Source organism: Podarcis bocagei (assembly GCF_964188305.1).
Source record: "Podarcis bocagei genome assembly, chromosome: 9".
NCBI classification, from domain to species: Eukaryota; Metazoa; Chordata; class Lepidosauria; order Squamata; family Lacertidae; genus Podarcis; species Podarcis bocagei.
In genome coordinates this window covers 21,701,118-21,721,494 of record NC_138134.1, presented here as the reverse complement: position 1 = coordinate 21,721,494, position 20,377 = coordinate 21,701,118, and the positions used below count along the sequence as shown (strand labels likewise).

Sequence of the window (20,377 nt, the reverse complement as noted above, 5' to 3'; positions counted from 1 at the left end):
CTGTTGTTATCTTTTCATTCAGCAGCCTAACAGACCACAGATAGAAGCTGTTCCTTATCCTGTTGGTGCGACTAATCATGCTTCTATATCTTCTGCCTGAGGGCAGGAGATCAAGAAAGTGCCGGCCAGGGTGTGAATCATCCCTGAGAATTTTCCTCACTCTCCTGAGGCAACGTTCTTCTGCTATTTCATCCAGTAGATTCACGGGACAGCCCATAATATCTTGCGCTGTATTCACCACCCTCTGTAGGCACTTGCTATTAGATGATGTCAAACCAGCGTACCACACCGTGATGCAGTATTGTTGACCGGTAGAAGGAGATCATCAGATGTTGATTGACATTGTTCTTCCGCAAGACTCTGAGGAGATGGAGTCTCTGTTGGGCTTTCTTAACCACCTGGGTTGTATTTATTTTCCAAGTAAGGTCTTCACTGAGATAAACTCATAGGAATTTAAAGGAAGAGACTCTCTCCACACAGCCCTCCCTGATGTACAGAGGAGCTAGTTCTCCTCTCTTCCTCCGAAAGTCCAACACCATCTCCTTTGTCTTGCTGATATTAAGGTGCAAGTTGTTCCCTAGGCACCATGTAATGTAATATAGATATAAGCCCTTGATTTCTTGGTAATGTTTATTTATCTACCTGGTAAAGCATCCTGCATTCAGTTCTACCAAACAGAAATATTAGTTTTCATTTGCCCAGATAGCTTTGAGCTTGGGGGCAAAAACTAATAAGACTGAACAAGTTCCGCTAACCCAGAAATAGCACCTCGGGTCAAGAACTCTGCTTCAGGATGAGAACAGAAATCACACAGCGGCAGTGGGAGGCCCCATTAGCTAAAGTGGTACCTCATATTAAGAACAGTTTCAGGTTAAGAACGGACCTCCAGAACGAATTAAGTTCTTAACCCGAGGTACCACTGTATTTAGTTGGAAGAAAAAGATCGAGTGATGTTATTTACTGTGAAATGTCTGTCATGATGTGCATTTCTTCCCACAGCTGTGAGCCACAAAGTCACAAATTCAAATCTCGCCTCTGAACCTGCCGTGAATTTATAAGGGGACCTTAGGCAAGCAATACATTCTCAGCCTTAGCAGCCAACCACCAATATAGGTTATTGAAGCTGTCCTACATAATATGGGGACAGCATCGATAACCTATAGGCGTTGGAAGGACTACAATTTTGTAAAATGCTTTGAACACTCTGAAGAACTACATAAATGGGAAGTATTTGTTACTACTGTTACATAAACAACGTGCTATCTACACATTTTTTCATCCCTTACCATGCAACCACTGCTCTGGAAAACCCTTGGTAGCTCCTGATCTCCCATTTGCAACTAAATACTATATATTTTAGAAAAACGCCCCTCTTATTTCACATAGAAAAGGGTGGTTCCTTATATGTACACTCTACGCAAGCCATTACATTATTTAAGAAGTCCTTTCATTACAGAACGCTGAACAGATGTATCTGAGGAGCTGCATTTAGGTCAGAAAATTAACTACTCAGGCATCACAATCTAGAGGACTCCTCAATCTGGGAGCAGAAGATTAAGCAATTTCCCCACTGCATGAAACCGTATACACCAGCTAGACTGAGCAATATTTCGAACAGCTTCCCCTGGCACTGATATAGAGATTAAAAACTAGAAAATGTCAAACAGATTGCACATGCAAAAGGGGAGCGGGAATGGAAGAGGCGATCATTTACTTCTGTGGAGAACCAAAAAGATATTCATTTACTTGATTGGACCAGATTTAAATGGACCTCTCACCTTCGAGAAGTCCTCGGACTCTTTTATCTCATTAAAATTCCAAATCACTTAATCTAAAAGGTCCAAACATATTTTATTTTATTTTATTCCTATTTCACCATTTCCACTGAAGACTCTGTTCACAAATTAACATTATTATTATTATTATTATTACCTCCACCATACAGAATCAAAGCAGATGTTTAGAAAACATCTGCACAATGAAAGGGAAGGCAGAATCAAAGAAGCTATGGCACAGAGGGCCAAATCTCTAGTGGTACTGCAGGTATTATTAAAACAGAAACAAAAACTTGTTTTCATGAATAGCGTGCATCTACTTGCAGTTAAATATTTAATATTCCCTCTTCATTTTAACTGCGATGCTCTAAGGACTTTGAAACATCCCCTATTCCTTTCTGCTCTTCATGAAGGTGTTTTGTAGGTTGAATGATATCTGAAGTGGCATTTTATTGTTGCTGGCTTTAAAAAAAACCCCGTGCAGGCCCTGAGCCAAGTCCAAAAGAGCATAACAGCAGACATACTTATTAAGATGGGTTAATTGAAGCACACAGATCTCTTAAATATAACATTTCAAAAGGCTATGCATTTGCTGCATGTTTTAAATTTAAAAGCATGTCTCATATTTACAAACATTTTTATTTCAAAAAGAGATTTTAAAAATAAAAACCACTAGCTACAGACCTTCACAGAATCAGCCACTGGGATATCAGATTTCCCAAATCATGTTTTAAGACAGAGGGCTAATTTAAATACAGCATTACAACTCACACTGCAGCCTAAACTCTTCAACACTCAAACCTGTTATTGATGTTACTAGCAAACTGGTCCAGCAATATTTCATATAGACAGCAAACTGTCAACAACAAGGTCACAAAATGCACCAACATAAACCTTACCTCCACCTTCCTAATGTTGCCTGTATTTGTTTGTATAATAGTCAATACTTCTGTCCAAATATGTGTGTGTGTTTTTTACAACTCTAAAAGATGTGTATTAAATCCACATTAATTACCTTATACTTATAACAATGCATGTTTCAGCCAAAATGTTTACTAATTCTGTCTTTTACTTTCAGTTCCTTTGCTAATGATCCCTATCATGGAATTTGCCTTTTTCACAGCTGCCACACACCGACTGCTAGATATTTTATGGCACCACGAACGGTAAATATGGACTTTTTTTAGTGAGTGACAATCTCCTCCTAGTTGCCAGGCAAAGATTAACAAATAGTGGATTTCTCCCTGTTGGATCACAAATAATTTACATAAATACATGTAGGCAGGTGGGCACAACCACTGTAAAACACTCTACAATTAGTATCTGACCCAGCATAAATTGGATAAAATATATGGAGATAATATTCATACATGTTAGCAATCTAATAGAGTTTTTCCACACGTTATGGTCCATCCAACCAAATAATGAAGTCTTATTGGATTCAGATTTTTAAAAACCAATAACTAATGACAGTGTACAAAGTCATTGTATCCTTTTGTTGTTATCATTGGACTTATAAGATGAAGCGGTTAGAATTTAACATTTCGGACAGAAGCCCAAATAAAAACTGCAAAACAACAACACCCCAAAACTGAAGTCTCTAAAATGAAACAACAGATCACTAAAGTATGGCACATTGCAAAGATCCAATCCAATTTGGTAATAAATAGGCCGAGTAAGATGAAAGAATATCAATACCTAAAGAGGAATCTGCATCTGAAAAAGTGAGTTCTGGATTAGGAAAGCTTGTTGGCACCATTTATCCTTAAGGTGTCGCAGTACTGATACACTTCTTCAACAAATGCACAAATTCACTAATAAGATTGTATGTTCAATTGTAAAACAGCACTATGAACCCACTCCGTATGTTTTCTGTGTCTTTTCCCTTCAAAACGTTGTCTGGAAAGCCTAACTCTGGTGTTAACAATCTCCCTAAAAATTAAGACACCACACGACAGAAGCTTTGGGTGGCATCCAAAGCATATATTTACTTTGAATTGTTTTGCATGTCGCTACGCTACAGCAATGGGCAAGTCCAAGCAGAGAGGTTGGCAAAATATTTGATGTTATACACTGGTAACTTCTATGGATTTGGCGAGGTCCGCATTTGTGGTCTTGGAGTCAGCTATGTTTAGTTTGCCTTGGGAGCCAATAGAGACAACATGGCTATATATTCCGTTAGGACAGAAAACATACAACAAAATAATGCACATATTGTTCAAAATGCCACCACCAATGTGGAATCAGTCCAAAGCACAGATCTGAAATGTATTAACTCTGGCAGCCCATGTCAAGCTCAAACTGCTCCCAAAATTGAATCTGACAGAGATGCTGTTTGGATTTCGTCTTTCCAATCCCCCCCCCCCCACCTCCCAGGTATACGTGTACAGGATTGCATCAGATTTAAAATCCAAATCCTACAGCAATGTGGGTAACATTTAATTAGCTATATCCTGTTCTAAATTTCTTCATCTTCTTCTTTTGCATCAATATTCATGCAAGGTTGCACAGTGATCTTTTCAAAAGTAAAACAGTCTTTGTATTCTGTGAAGATGTCCACAAGGTGGCAGCAACACCCATTTGCAAAATAAAAATAAAAATGCACTTTCTCTAAAATTCCTACATTAACTAGAACTTCCTCACCCCACCCACCCCTTATCTGCCCATGCTGCTAGATCAGTTGAAGTCAGCCCTGTGGTTAGAATGGCAGAAGCCAACAATAAGAGCACAAGGTGTTCCCCTGGGTAAGCTGGCTCACCCCTTTTCTATAGGTCCAAACTAGAAACCTTTCCTCTGGGTTAACCTCAGAGTCTTTGGCTTTTAGAAAATCCCCTGTGGCAGGCGTGACCAGCTGCTGTGGGGAGTATCCCATTGGGCCCTCAAAGTTGGGCAGGCCAAGGCTCACATCTGGGCTCCCTTGTATCGACCCCTCCTCCAGTTCACCTCCAGGCGAACAAGTTAAAATCAATTAAGATCTGCAGAGGTCCGGAGATGGCTGGCTGACCTGTGGCCATCTTAACCTCAGAGTCAGTTTTATTAGAGGGGAGGAAGGAACAATACGCAAAACGAGCTCGGAGAGCTGTGAAGAGCCATGGAATTGCCAGCCCATAACATTAGAAATACCCTAAGTACAAAAGGGGACACAGAGCCTAGGGCTTGCTGATCAGAAGGTCGGTGGTTCGAATCCCTGCGACGGGGTGAGCTCCCGTTGCTCGGTCCCTGCTCCTGCCAACCTAGCAATTTGAAAGCACATCAAAGTGCAAGTAGAGAAATACTTCTCTGGCGGGAAGGTAAACGAGAAATACTTCTCTGGCGGGAAGGTAAACGGCGTTTCCATGTGCTGCTCTGGTTCGCCAGAAGCGGCTTAGTCATGCTGGCCACATGACCCGGAAGCTGTACGCCGGCTCCCTCAGCCTATAGAGCGAGATGAGCGCCATGACCCCAGAATCATCCGCGACTGGGCCTAATGGTCAGGGGTCCCTTTACCTTGAAGTACGAAAGACAATGGAGTGTGCCTCCAGGGGTGAAGTCAAACAGCTGGAGAATCACAGCACCTGCTGTGGCTGCAGAGACTGGTAACTCATAACCTCTGCCTCCTGTGTTGGTCTTGCTCTTTTAGTAGCACCCAAGTGACCGCTATGGGGCACAAGCTTAGGCAGTGTGTAGGGAGGGTCCTGGGCTGCCCTGACAAGAAGCCCCCTCTTGGCCTCGCTGATGTACATCAAAGCAAAGCAGAACAATATGGAGTTGCCAGAAAGAGATGTACGAGGCCTTAGGGACTCAACTCCAGATTTGTGCAGGGTCCTTAAGCTGTTTCTTCTCCCAAATATGTCCTGCAAGTACTACCCTAGGTAAAGGGACCCCTGACCATTAGGTCCAGTCGTGACCAACTCTGGGGTTGCGGCGCTCATCTCGCTTTATTGGCCAAGGGAGCCGGCATACAGCTTCTGGTTCATGTGACCAGCATGACTAAGCCGCTTCTGGAGAACCAGAGCAGCGCACGGAAACGCCGTTTACCTTCCCGCCAGAGCGCTACCTATTTATCTACTTGCGCTTTGACGTGCTTTTGAACTGCTAGGTGGGCAGGAGCAGGGACCGAGCAACGGGAGCTCACCCCACTGCGGGGATTCAAACCGCCGATCTTCTGATCGGAAAGTCCTAGGCTCTGTGGTTTAACCCACAGTGCCACCCACGTCCCTAAGTACTACCCAAATAAATAAATAAATAAATAAATAAATAAATAAATAAATAAGCTGGTAGGAGCTAAAGGAGCAAAGGCAGTAAACACATAGTGCACACTGGGACTTTTCTGCCCCGCTCCCAATGCATCCCCACCCAAGCTGCTCTCTCTCACACACCACAACTGAGAATTGACAAACTGCAAGGAGAGAAGTCCAATTCCCTGTATGGAGCATCCCAATTAACTTTAGGAGCAGTTTGGCTTCAGGTGGGGCTGCAGTAGGAATGGGGTGCAGAAAAGCCCCACTGCACATGGGAGAGCAAGAACCACCCTTAGCAGAAGCAGGTGGGATTCCTTAGATATGTCCTAATGTACATAGGGCTCTTTGCAATTAATTACTGTATTTGGTTTGTGAAATTTTAGATGTCACACTGATGTTATGCTTTCAATATTTTTCTCAATTCAGCAGAATATTTTTATTTTTTATTAGATTTGTATACCGCCCTCCATCTGCAGATCCCAGGGCAGTAACAACAACAAAATATAAGATTAAAAAAAATACACAAAGCAAACCTATAACCCACCCCCCATTCGCTAAACTAGTTCATAATTCCATTTGCAATGCTTTTAGTTTGCAAAATGCTGTCTATGGGTATCAGGTCTTAAAACTGAAATATGACCGCTGCATTTATTTGTCCATCTAGATCAGTGACTTTTTTTAAAAAAACACCAATATGTTATTTTGCTTACTGACCTTGGCTTCTGGATCACTGTTGATGCTACAGGAATCATCTTCATCACATTGTGGGGCATTTCTGTTGAGGGGAGGAAATGCTACTGTTAGGGTTAGGGCCAAATAGAATGGACAACTCAAAGACAATATTTTAGCATGATGAGTGGCGGACACCTGTCAAACGTTGGCTGAATTCACATGAACAGAGAATAGTAGGCTCCAGGATTTTGAGGAGGGCCTGGAGATGCCCTTCAGATCCTAATGGACTACAACTCCCATCATCCTTAGCTGTCATCTGTGCTGGCTAGAGCTGATCAGAGTTGGGAATCCCACAACATTTGGAGGGTCGTATGTCTTGACTTGTCGTATGTCATTGCGTATAGTGAAGAAGGCACTATTTCAGTTACTCCATATCCAGGCTTTATAGGGCTTTAGCACCAGCCCAGAAATATATTAAAAGTTAATGTGGTTCCTTCCAGACTTTTCCAAAGCTTAAAGACTATTTGTGTTATAGAAATGTGAATAAGCGGCATATAAGTGTCTTAAATAAAGGTGGGCATGTTTAAGGGGCACCTTTCACGGGTGCCGTAGGAGGAACTAATGGGCACTCTGGCACCATGTTGGCAACCCTGGAGCTAAAGCATGTGGACACCAGACTTAAAAATATAATGAATAATGATGTATTATTTATACCCCGCCCATCTGGCTGGGTTGCCCCAGCCACTCCGGGTGGCTCCCAACAGAATATTAAAAACATGATAAAGCTTCAAACATTAAAAACTTCCCTAAACAGGGCTGCCTTCAGATGTCTTCTAAAAGTCAGATAGTTGTTTATTTCCTTGACATCTGATGGGAGGGCGTTCCACAGGGCGGGCGCCACTACTGAGAAGGCCCTCTGCCTGGCCAGCTCTGTTTTCCAGTTATTTCAATAGGATTACAAAAAAAAGAGAACAGTAATCTACAGCTGCAATCCAAAACACGTTTACTTCAAGGAAAATTCCTTAAAAATCAATGAGACCTATGTCAGAGCAAATGCATCTAGGACTGAGGAGTAAATATGATTAACAGATAAACTGTTCATACCTGAGCTTCAAAGAGGCATAGCGCAATGTTGCTCCTTCAAACTCTTTCAAACTGGGGTCTGGATTTACTGTGGCTGCATGGAGATCCTGCAGGAGGGGAAAACAGCTGGTTATACAGGATGCGAGGCATTTCTTCTATGGATTTGCTTTTATTTTTAAAGAATATTCTTCCTGCAAAGCAGCAGCACCGTGTTTTTAGCGAATATATATATATGTATATAAAGGCATGCACATATTTTGAACACTACAGTTTGTTAGGCGCAGGCATGATTCTGTTATGGGTGAAGATCTGCCCTGCTGAGTTGAACAAATGCGTTGTGCGTGAAAAATATCAGAATGAGGTAGCAAGTTAAGGAGCTAGACCAAAATTCCTGTTCTCTCTGGCTGGTCGGATGTCATGAGTGATATTTTTGGGAGGATAAATACAATAAATACAGCCATGGCCATGCAAAATGATTTTTTTAAAAGGTTAAAAAAGCATTAAAGTGTTCTAAAATCTGACAATATACTTGCCTTCCAAATGTCACTATTAATCTTTCCCCCATTCAGTACAGCAAAATCACTCCATGGCTGTTTCTAGATATATAATTATTCACACAGGAAGAAGCACATTGATAAAAAAAAATAAAAGAAAGAAAGGAGGGAGAGAGGGAGGGAGGGAAGAAAGGAAGAAAAGGGAGGGGGAACACAAAAACACTGTTGTTAGCATTGATATTTGCAGGTTGGGTTAGGGAACAGGTCACCTCAAGTTTCAAATCATTCAATTTGCTGTAGAATCTGGGCTGGCTCAACGTTTGATGCTGAACAAGCAAATTAAAAATTAAAATTTCCCACCCCAAATTTGCACTTCTGCCTCATTATAATAGCACATTAAGTAATAGCTGGTTGGGATGTTATTTTATCGTTTTTAGCTTTATATGCCCTAACCTCCTTTACAAACTGTGCCTCTCCCTTCAGTGACCAGCAGAGATCGATTCTCCAATTCCCTGGAACACAGAAATTATTCTCTCCTGGTTGGAGAGCTGCTAAACTGCTCCTGTGCACCTGTAGGCTGGGTCCCTCTCAAAGGCATTTACTTAACTGAAGAAGGTGCCCCTGAATTATTGGCCTCTTATTGTTTGTCTCTTATTGTTGAGCCGGCCCTGAGTACAGACGTATTTGGAAGTAGTAGAAGTGAGGACCACTTCTAACATTACTTACCAAGACAAGTAACTGGGACAAGGGAAAGTTCATACGAATTAGAGACAGACACAACACACAATGTGCGTGCATTATCATTGGGATATTTGAATGAAAAGAAGCAAATTGTGGAGCTTGACCAGATTGTCTTGGCCTACTCTGAAATATCAATTAAAAAGAAAAGGAAAGAAAACTATTTCCATCTCCCAGTGTTTGATCAGTTAGTATTTTCAAACTGCTAGAACAGACAATATAAAATGTTAGTGGAAACATAAAAAGGAGAGGGAGGGAAAATGAACAATGGAATAAGAAATACAGACAGGCTTCTTGTTGCAATGAAAATCACCACGACTTCGCAAGAAAATACAGTACAGTGGTACCTTGGTTTACAACCATGATCCGTTCCGGAGGTCCGGTTGTAAACCAAAACAGGTTGTAACCCAAGGGGCCTCCCCCAAAAATGGATTGTAATAATAATAATAATAATAATAATAATAATAATAATAATAATAATGGGTTTTAATCCAAAAAAAGGGACACACACTTCTGGGTTTGATGTGGTTGTAATCCAAAGTGGTTGCAAACCAAGGTACCACTGTATTAAGAGTCCTGCTGGCTCAGATCATAGGCCTATTTAATGCAGTATCTGCTGGGAAGAGGGACGGATTGAGAAACCACTCTAAGAATTGTAGTTCTGTGATAGCAATAGGGGTCTCCTAACAACTCTCAGCACTCTTAATGAACTAAGATTCCCATGATTCTTTGCGGGAAGCCATGACTGTTTAATGAGGTATGACACTGTTTTAAAAGTATAGTGCAGATGGGACCCAAGTCACACAACAGCACAGAATGCTATATTCAGTTTTCTTGTTTAAAATCTTCTCACAATCTGTTACCTCCGAGGATGTGGACAGGCTGTTTGGGCAAGTGAAACAGACCACCTTTCTCCTTGACCCTTGCCCATCCGGGCTCATAAATGCGATGGGCTCTGCGGGGTGGTGAATGCTTCCCTCTGTGAGGGAGCCTTCCCAAACCTGCTGAACCCCTTCCTGCCTGCAGACTGTCTCACCAGAGTGATGCATGATCTAGTTATCTACAGTTTGGACTACTGCAATGCATTCTACGTGGGGCTACCTTTGAAGGTGATCTGGAAACTAAAACTACTCCAGAATGCGGCAGCTAGACTGGTGACTGGGAGTGGCTGCCGAGACCATATAACATCAGTCCTGAAAGAACTACATTGGCTCCCAGTATGTTTCCAAGCATAATTCAAAGTGTTGGTGCTGATCTTTTAACCCTAAAAAGCTTTGGCCAAGTATACTTGAAGGAGCGTCTCCACCCCCATCATTCAGCCCGGACACGAGGTCCAGCTCCGAGGGTCTTCTGGCGGTTCCCTCACTGTGAGAAGTGAGGTTACAGGGAACCAGGCAGAGGGCCTTCTTGGTAGTGGCGCCTGCCCTGTGGAACGCCCTCCCATCAGATGTCAAGGAAATAAACAACCACCTGACTTTCAGAAGACATCTGAAGTTTAGAGAAGTTTTTAATGGTTGATGTTTTATCATGTTTGATGTTTTATCATGTTTTTAGAGTTGCTGGGGAAACCCAGCCAGATGGCCAGGGTATAAATAATAACATTATTATTACACTGGGAAAAAAAATGAATTGCTTTCCACTCAGGCCAGATTACTACTTTTTAAAGCAAGACTTCATATGAAAAGGCACAGAAGGAAAATAATAGAAGACAGACTATATCTAATAATAAGCAAAATGACAAATTGCTCAGTTATAAAACATTCCCAAGCATGTTTCTGAGATAGCTAAAAGGTTCAAACATCTTCATCTCAGACTAAGTATATCAATACCAGATGCTTCTAACAGGGGCTGAATAGTAAATATGAAGAAAATATTTTTTAATGGAGGGTAAATTGGAACTCATCTGAAATTCTTTATTCTAAATATTTCTATCTGAGGTGACCCAAGACATCCTGGTGCCAAAGGCAGAAAAACCAAGTGATGTCCCACTATGGTGGTAAAAATATAATAATGAACTTAGTATGTGACAATCTGTTGCCCTTTCAAAACTACTCCACAATCTGTCACTTGAGGCAGTCTACCTCACCCTCCTGCCTTTTACTTAACAGTATCCACACACAAACTGTCCAACAATTTTTCCATGGTGGATTGGGAAACACCAACTCAATTTTGATTCAAAGCATTTCTTTGCAATTTATATATAACAAATTAATTTTTCTAAAACCACAGCACAGCACATTCTACGCACAAAGAAAATAATGTGATTCTTAGGTTGAGCTCAAGGCCAAAGGAAATAAGAATATTCTCTGATGAGTCTAGGCAAACCATCAAGCTACGTATATTAATGTGTGGAGAGGCAGGATATAAATCTAAATAATAAATACATAAATATAAAGGAGGAATATAATGTGTTATGGATGATACCTATTGTGTGTGTTTGGGGTTTTCATTTCCCCTAGCTGAGGGACAAACATTTTTTACTCTAGAGGATGTAAGGAGAACCAGCTGAAACACAAAAGATTCCTCCCTATGCTTTACTTGCCAGGTTCAAACAATTGCTACTGCCAGGACATCTTATTCAGAGTGGTCTGTGGTGTCATATTGCCCAATTAGGTGTTTTACTGCCTGCTTTTTGGGCCATTTCCTTCTACTAGTAACAAGTTTTGCACTAACATTTAAAGCAGATCTGAAAAGAACGGCAGTTTCTGCTCTTTAACATGGCATACGAAAAAAAATCAAAAGTTCAGATTAATGAGGTTAATGTACTGAGAGCCCCCACCCACGTGTTAAACGAAAGGGGCAGTAACTTAAAAACTGTATTTGAGACAAAAGCAACAATTCTGGGGTCTACACACTAGAGATCTAGATCTGCAATTGAACTTTTCCTAGCAGATATTCATTGCACAACTCTTACAACTGAGCTGAAAAAGACAGACCACTTTTTAATGCTTTGCGGGGAAGGACACTTGGGGATTGGGGGCGGGGAGTTCGTAGCTTCTCTCAAAGACTATAAGGGTTGATACCTACAACTTTTCATTTGTTGTGCAGTTGTCACTACAAACCGCTTCGCCAACGCACAGGTTCTCCTGTGTGCAATGACAATGAATGGCTGCTCTGATCCTCTTGGCAACCTAGATCACTTCTACCACTTCCCAACCCATCAGGTCCACTTATACTGGTATGACAAGTCCTTAAACTCAATGCTACCTATGTAGTATGAAGCATGGCTCTGGAGGAACAGTTTTGTGAGATTATTAGGGCTTCTTCTTGCTTCCGGTGTTTCTCTTCAGGGGCTTCTCTGCAGGCCTAACAAGTTCTACTTTTCTTTTTGATGTGCCGCTGAACTCAAGACAAGTGTGAATGTGGACCAGCTGATCCACCATTTAGTTTGGCTCTAATTCATGTGGATTGCAACACTCCTCCATTTGTTGTTGCACGTAGCAGTAATATAGAGAAGTGGCAATCCCATGCAGGATTAAAGCAACTAACTGGCACGGCTGCTGCAGCCACTAGTTTGCATGAAGCAAGAGGAAAGATATGCTAATATTCTTGGTTTCTGTTGTATCAAAAGTCTTTTTTTTAAAAAAGTTAACCTGTTTAAAATGGTTCCCCACCTATCCACAGACTCAAAGCATAGCTGTCAACTTACAGATTTGAAAATAAGGGACCAGCAGCCTCGAAAATAAGGGATCAGCAGCCAAAATAAGGGATTTTAGTCAACCAGCTGAAATATGAAGTTAAAAGGGACCAGATAATTTTGGAGAGCAGCGCCAGTTTTTAGCCCTTCGTTTCCAGAGGTTGCTGCTCAAGACACCAGCTGATGAAACACTGCAATTAAATACTACAAGCAGCAACCACTTTTTGTGCAAAACAAAGTCCAAGCTATGAAGATGCTGCTGCAGTTCTGTATCTTTTCTCTCGTGCTCCATCTGCAGCTCTCAGTTCCATCAGGCGGGGCGGGAGTAAGGGGGGGGGGAATAGCGCCCAAAGTAAACCCGCAGATCAGACCATCTATGCTAGTCTACCACTACAAATCTATGGGAGAAGCGCTTGTGGTCCTTCCTCCGCTTTCCCCCTCTATGGTTAGCCCTTGGAACACCTGCCCACATCTCCACCTCCTCTCTCTGAACTGCTTTCTCTATGGTTGCCCTCGCTCTCCTCTCAAGGCTCCTCAGCAATTCATAGGCCGCGCCAGGCTGCCCATCTCATCCAGGTCCTTCGGCGGCGCAGCCGCAGTACGGCCTAGCGGGAGAAGCGGCGGGCAGGCCCCAGGCAGAGAAGCTCAGTTCAGCGGCTGCGAGGAGGTTGGCGGCGGAAGAGTCCTAGGCTCCTGCCAGTCCCGGTGGGGAGGGGCTCCCGGGGGCAGAGGCCGGAGGGGGGCGGGGCGGGCAGCCAATCAACACAGTTGGAGCCTCCCTCCTACCTGGCTGGCAGGGAGGGTTGCAAGGAGGGGAGCTGCTTCCTTTGAAACCCGGGAAATTTAAGGGACATCATCAATAAGGGACAGCAGCGGGACACGGCGCTGGGATAAGGGAGTTTCCTGCCAAATAAGGGACGGTTGACCGCTATGACTCAAAGCGGACAAACAAACGTTACCTCTGTTTCTGGAGTGGGAGATGGTGTGATCGAACTAAGGGAGCCTTTTCTTGAGCCTTGAAGTTCTGATGGTATGGATATGGGACGTTCCCATTGGGTTGTTCCTGTCGGTATGTGCCAATAATAGACTCCCGCTATGTCACTGATCTTTTTCCAGCCTGGAGGCAAGTCAGGATCTGTCTGAAATGAGTGATCGCTCCATATATCTGCAGGAAACAAAAAAACCCAAAACACTGTTAACATGTGGAACAGGTTCAAACCCCGCCCAAATCAAGTGTTGCAGAAACACGACAGTTCTGTCATCGGTGAAGCAAGGTTAAAGAAAAAGGTATCTGTAAGACACAATTTTGCTTCTGAAGACAAGAAGACAGCAGTCACTGGCATGGGGCCCCCAAACGATTATCCCCGAGCATATGTGGCCCGGGACAAAAACATGGTTGTCCACGCTTGGTGTAGACAATGCTGAGCTAGATAGACCAATGATCTGATTTGGCATAAGGCAGCTTCCTGTATTCCAGGGATATTCAGGTATAATGGACCTACAAACAGACAAAGGAGTCAGCAAAGAAGCCAGAATCTTTTGTAATGACTAACACACTTAACCATTTGATTTGATTTTTTACTGAAGATTATTTTCTAATACTCAGAACATGTCGGGTCATGCAGTAACTTGAATAATAACCTATTATTGGCATTAAGGCTGCCAGAATCACGCTAACTTTTGTGTACTGATTGCGATTCTGCCACGTGACTTGCAAGGCTCCTTATTACGTTGTACATAGCTTTCAGATGTGCTTCATAATCCTAAACCAACAATGAAGATCTGCCGAGAATGAAAGGTTTTAATTATTCTATACACACACTGTCTGTTTTAAAAGGTGAAATGGGAAAATTGTTTCTGGAAACAAGCCAGTTTCCAAGCACCCTCGATTGTTTGCTGTGAAACATTCCTCCCCTTAATACAGTATAGTACTGCAGATGCAGTACCTTTTGCAGGAAAAGGCCTTTGGTGGTAGTAGCTGGAATTCAAATCATGGTATGTACACAAAGGCAAAAATGTACAATGCTGCTCACAATGAGAGACTTCTTCCAAACCAACCAACCAACAAAAGATGAAAGGAAAATTACATGTAATTATTCATGACTACAGCATAGTATGCCGTAAAAGTTAGAGAACCAAATATGAATGTCTTTGAAGTTTTGAAGCCTCCAGCAGTGTTTTGACTTGGAAACAAAAAAGCAAAACAGATTTCAGTAAGATCTTCAATAAGGACAATATAACTAAACAAGCAAAAGAATACACACTGCAAGTTGATTACAGAAACATCTGCAATTAAGACAAGAGAATATTTTAAGTGAGGAGCCTCACCAAATTAAAAAGAAATTTATTAAATAGAATTTTAAGGCTTGTGTCCAATTCTCTGAATAATTTTCTTTTAAATACAAGAAGGCTATTTTGTACTATAAACATTATATGTCTGCTTATTAAAGTGTGTAGCACTTCATTCTGCTCTAGTTGATTCTGAGACTAATTACAAATATACTGGGTGATATCCAGCATTAATCATACTCAATGGACAAGTCAACTAATTTCAATGGATCTACTCTGAGTAGGACTTAATTGGATATAAACTATAATTATTATTATACATAGAGGGGGAAAATGTTTATAGGAATCACACTGAGAAATAATATCTTTCTATTAATTCAGGCAGCTATAGATTGCTGTATATCAAAAGACAACATAATCTGCAAGCCTTCTGAATGAAAAGGACAGAAATATAAAGGCCCTTTCTGAATTAGGATAAACTTTTCATGGACCCATTATTTCCATAAGTCACAGAAATCCTCAATTGCTAAACTGAACGAAGGCCTTCTGAGCACTGAAGTGTTGTATTATCCAGGGTTTCCTTGAAAATGTTGTTCTTTAATGAGAAAGAATTTTGCCTCACTTGCTAGAAAGACTATGTAAAGCATCCCAGAATTCATATACTGTCAGTTTTGCTCCAAATAGCAGCTTGCAAGTGAACAAAGATGTTTATGGGAAGGCCAGGGAAGTCATAAACAATAAGAATTCACTATATCTTGTTGGCCATGAACATCAGATTCACACAAGTCAGAATGAGCCTGATGATTCTGCCTTCAGGCTAGTTCCTCCCTTTTCTCTGAAAACCAAGTCTGGTTTACTTAGGTCTTCAGGACAGAGCCAGCATCCGACTGGTTTCACAGCCTGGTTGCCCGGAGGTGATTATTATTTACCATAGGCTACCAGGTGAGTGGCTTTCTACAAGTGTAGCCTATGAAAGTCTCCATCTTAATTAATATTGAGATGTGGAACCAACGACCCAATTATTAGCACCGAGTTTGTTCTTATTTTTTTCATAACAACACACTTGGTAATAGCAAAACAGTATTACAGTTATTAACAAAATGTATTTATTTAGGCTGCAATCCCATGGCCCCTGGGAGGACAGCTGGGGAGCCAGATCTCTATTCCAAAGGTGCAGGAGATCCACCCTGGGATGCCTTTTTGTCATACAGTCGTACCTTGGAAATCGAACAGCTTAGTTCCCAAAAAATTTGGCTCCCGAACGTCACAAACCCAGAAGTGACTGTTCAGGTTTTCAAACTGTTATGGAAGCCGAACGTCTGACTGGGCTTCTGATTGGCTGCAGGAACTTCCTGCAGCCAATCAGAAGCAGTGCTTTGATTTTCGAAAGTTTTGGAAGTTCAACAGACTTCCGGAACGGATTCCGTTTGACTTCCAAGGTACGACTGTACTTACAGCACTCACCCTTCCATCAGCTGTGCCCCAATGGTGCAAGTGAAGGAGCATGCCAGAGGAAGATCAATGAAGATCTTGGACATGTGGGATCCAAATTCTCCTCCTCTCAATCCACCCACCCCCAGATCAGCAAGAAAACTATGTAAGTCCTGGAGCTGCTATAACACATTTCCCTCTCACAGGACCCAACAGGAGTGGTGAAACTGTCTGGTTAGAAGCCCTTTCCCAACATCCTGGCCTGGCTGGCACAAACCTGCAGTGTTTTGCACATGGCTATTCCTCCACCTTCCATCTCCCCTCCCCATCCACCTTTTGGGATTGCTGTTGGGAATGCTGAAAAGGTAACCCCAAGCATTGAACAACTACTTGTTTTATGACCCTTTCCCGTGAATTTTAGCCAGACATGCATGTTGACGTCTGAAATTTTGAATGAACAACTTGAAAAGGAAGTTTGCAATAGAAAGACAAACTCTGCTTACTTTACCTGGGGACCTATATCCTTCCAGATCAGAGTGGTCCAACATTTCATACCAAGTGGGCCACAATGGGCCACAGACTGCATTATTGAACAAAGGAGTGAGTGAGGCCAAAATTTGTTGCCTCCCACCCTCACTCTGCCTTCCCAAAGCCAGTTAAGTGAGGAGCCAGGCTTTGGGAAGGGGGCACAAGGCTCTGGCAGGGTCTTGGAGGCCTCCCATCTCCTTCCCAAAGCTGGGAAAGCACTAAATAGGCTTTGGGAACGAGGAGGGAGGACTCTGCCAGAGCTCTCATTCCTCCTTCCCAAAGCCCAGCATCTCGCTTATGTGGGGTTGTGTGTACGTGGTCAAATGTTGCCATGGGCTGCCAAAAATGCCTTGAGGGCCACATGCAGTCCTTGGATGACAAATTGGAGCCCAGATATTGCTGGACTTCAGCTTCCATCATCCTTGACCATTGATGGTGCTTCCCAAGGCTGCCTGGAAATGGAATCCAACATAATCTTGAGGGCCATAGGCTCTCCAACCCAGTCTTAAATCATCATCATGAAAGATGACAGAATGTGGTCCAAGCGTCATGTTTGCCCTATGGTTCTAAATACTGTTTCTGTTGCAATATTTTTCTTGTTTCAACATAACAGTATTTAGAACCACAGGGCATACACTTGGTTAGAGGGTTAGGGATGAGTTTGGAAAAAAATGTAAGGTGCAGTAAAATCTGAGTAAAATAATATATTGCTGTTTTATAACTCTCTCCTCCAGCTGTCACAGTCTACCACAGAGCTGATTTATTGCTACAATAAACTCCATTCCATATGATATGCTCCAATTCAGATGCTGAATTTGGCAAGGTGATGAAAGCAAATTTGGGAATTCAATTTGTGTTTCAAGTTGTGATGGTTTTACTGCACTGTACTAAAATATTACTACGACTTCCTAAAACAAGATGGAAATCAACTGCTACTACAACTTGACAGTGCCGTAAACAATACATCGGATTTGATGGTCATTAGTGTTTGGAATAATAGTACAATTTTAACAGTTTTTCTTTTACTGCTTTTTCTCCAAAGGAAAAAGATAGCAAATCAAAAAGTACCATAACATGAATCATTGCTTGGCCTCAATTCAATTAGACAGAGATAAAAATTGCAGGAGGCAGCAGTATCTCCGTATGGCACGACTGACCTGAAAGTGCAGTAAAATGGAGCCAATTTTCTCTTCCATTATTTTGCAACTTCATGAAGATATCTTTTCTAGTATGGCAGGTACCCCAAGGCTGTTTTACAAGGTCAACAGTCACAAAACAGAAATAGTCTCATAGATGCAAAAACAAAAACGGGTTTAGGTATCCCTGTTTTTTCTTAGCGAATTGACATGACTGTTCCTTTTATAACATTTATCAGGATTGTACAGTGGTACTTCGGGTTACATACACTTCAGGTTACAGATGCTTCAGGCTACAGACTCCGCTAACCCAGAAATAGTACCTCGGGTTAAAAACTTTGCTTCAGGATGAGAACAGAAATCATGCTCCAGCGGCGCAGCGGCAGCAGGAGGCCCCATTAGCTAAAGTGGTGCTTCAGGTTAAGAACAGTTTGAGGTTAAGAACAGACCTCCGGAATGAATTAAGTACTTGATCCGAGGTACCACTGTACTGTATATTCTTCCATGGTTCAAGGCAGCAGAGAATCATGTTGCTTATGTAAAATATTATTACAAGAAAGGAAAGGATAATGTAATACTGAGTGCAAAGGAATATAACTATGAATACTATAGTGTCTAAAATTAGAAGGCATACAATTAAACCCTGGTTTAAGGAGGTTTCTCCTCACCAAGATATCCTACAAATTACATTTATAAAAAGCATGGAAGTTTCAATAGCTCATTCCTACAAAAGAGAGGCAAAACTCAGTCAATTGTTCTAGAGTGAGCAGCTCTATTTTCTATATCAGTGTTTCCCAACTGGGGGACATATGCCCCCCCCGAATATTCTAAGACGGCCACAGGTGATACAGAACAGTGTTTCCAACCTTTTTCCAACTGTGGCCCCCTTTTGACCTTGTTTCCTTCCTATGACCCCCCCTATGCATTTAACACATAATAAAGTTCTGGACATAAATAAAACTCAGTAGCTCTAGGGAGACATAACAGGCCAAAAGAGATACAAGCAGACACAAAGGAAGCACGCAGATTTAAAATATAAACAGAAGAATCTTGAAGTGTTGTTTCAATCTTGATGTGTTGTCCTTCGAAAACTCGTGGCAAGAAACCCAAGTGCCGCCCTAAAATTAAAATGTGATGAAAAGCAACATTCGACAGGACAAATAACTGCATTGCAAGCCGGACAAGCATGTCTAATTTTGGCAGCATTACTCAACAAGAAACTGAGATATAAACAGCCAAAAGCTGGCCATTTGGAACAGTCCTCCTTCACAGCGTGCAACTGGTTGTCAAGACAACAGGATCCTCTTCCTTGCAAAAAAAAAAACCTTCAAGAAGTCCAACGATGGTTCAAAAAAGGAAAAGAAAAATCTAGTTCCAACAGTTAAGAGCCAGCTCAATGAAACCTGCTGAAATTTAGTCATCAAACTGAACTGAAGATACCTTAATAAAAGTTTTTCATGTAAAGTTAGAGAAGCTACTTTATAAGATGATGTGTCTGCATATGTTGTTTTAGAGTGCTGTGTTTCACATAACAACATTGTCATCTTATTATAAATAGGAAGCTAAATCTGAGAGAGAGGCTGAGTTCACATCAGGGCTTTCAGCATTTTTAATGCCTCCAAAATCTATATTGATGTTTCCCATCCACACTAGCGGGTGGTGATCGATGGGAGTTATTTGCACTGTCTGTTGTCCCTTCCCTTCAATTAGTGTTTCCCAATCCACAATAATTCTAGAAAACAATATCTGCTGTGCGTACGCACACAGGCACAGTATATGTTTAGCTGCGTGCATGCACCTTTAATTCCTATTTTACTTTATAAATACAAGTTTCACAATATACCAACTTGGTGTAAAAGAGGAGTCAATTCTTCATTTTGTTTTTCAAAGTACAGTGGTACCTCGGGTTAAGTACTTAATTCGTTCCGGAGGTCCGTACTTAACCTGAAATGGTTCTTAACCTGAAGCACCACTTTAGCTAGTGGGGCCTCCTGCTGCTGCCGCGCTGCTGGATTTCTGTTCTCATCCTGAAGCAAAGTTCTTAACCTGAAGCACTATTTCTGGGTTAGCGGAGTCTGTAACCTGAAGAGTATGTAACCCGAGGTACCACTGTATGGCGCTGCAAACCAGACGCTGCAAGCCGCCTCACTGACTACAAAAATAGTTACAATATTAATTAGGAATAAATATAATTGTTATCAGCGTGCTGCCTTTTCATGACACTTCAAATCAGATGCCTGAGATGTTGTCCTCCACAAGCAGGATGCGGGGAGCCTTCCCCACACGATACACAAAGCATAGAAGGTGAGAAGGCATGAAGAGAGGTCACATGAAGCTGTAAATCTGAATCTGGGCTTTATCAGGTCAATGCGCA

General features: G+C 41.9%; 1 protein-coding gene and 1 long non-coding RNA gene across 9 annotated transcripts in view; one reads left to right on the top strand and one right to left on the bottom strand.

The window, feature by feature from the left end:
• APBB2 (amyloid beta precursor protein binding family B member 2) overlaps positions 1–20,377 on the bottom strand; it is a 108,549-nt gene that overhangs the window by 53,258 nt on the left and 34,914 nt on the right. For 6 of the 8 annotated variants that reach the window (XM_081208841.1, XM_081208835.1, XM_081208837.1 and 3 more), the window contains 4 exons: positions 13,579–13,784; positions 8,284–8,346; positions 7,772–7,857; positions 6,710–6,770 (listed from right to left, as the gene is read on the bottom strand). In XM_081208841.1, coding sequence (XP_081064967.1) covers positions 6,710–6,770; positions 7,772–7,857; positions 8,284–8,346; positions 13,579–13,784 — 416 coding nt within the window. The remainder of the gene's footprint in view (positions 1–6,709; positions 6,771–7,771; positions 7,858–8,283; positions 8,347–13,578; positions 13,785–20,377) is intronic. The other 2 variants (XM_081208838.1, XM_081208839.1) reach the window with 1 other exon arrangement.
• LOC308595214 overlaps positions 16,359–20,377 on the top strand; it is a 28,936-nt gene continuing 24,917 nt past the window's right edge. Inside the window, exon 1 of the long non-coding RNA XR_014011925.1 lies at positions 16,359–16,505. This is a non-coding gene — a long non-coding RNA (uncharacterized lncRNA). The remainder of the gene's footprint in view (positions 16,506–20,377) is intronic.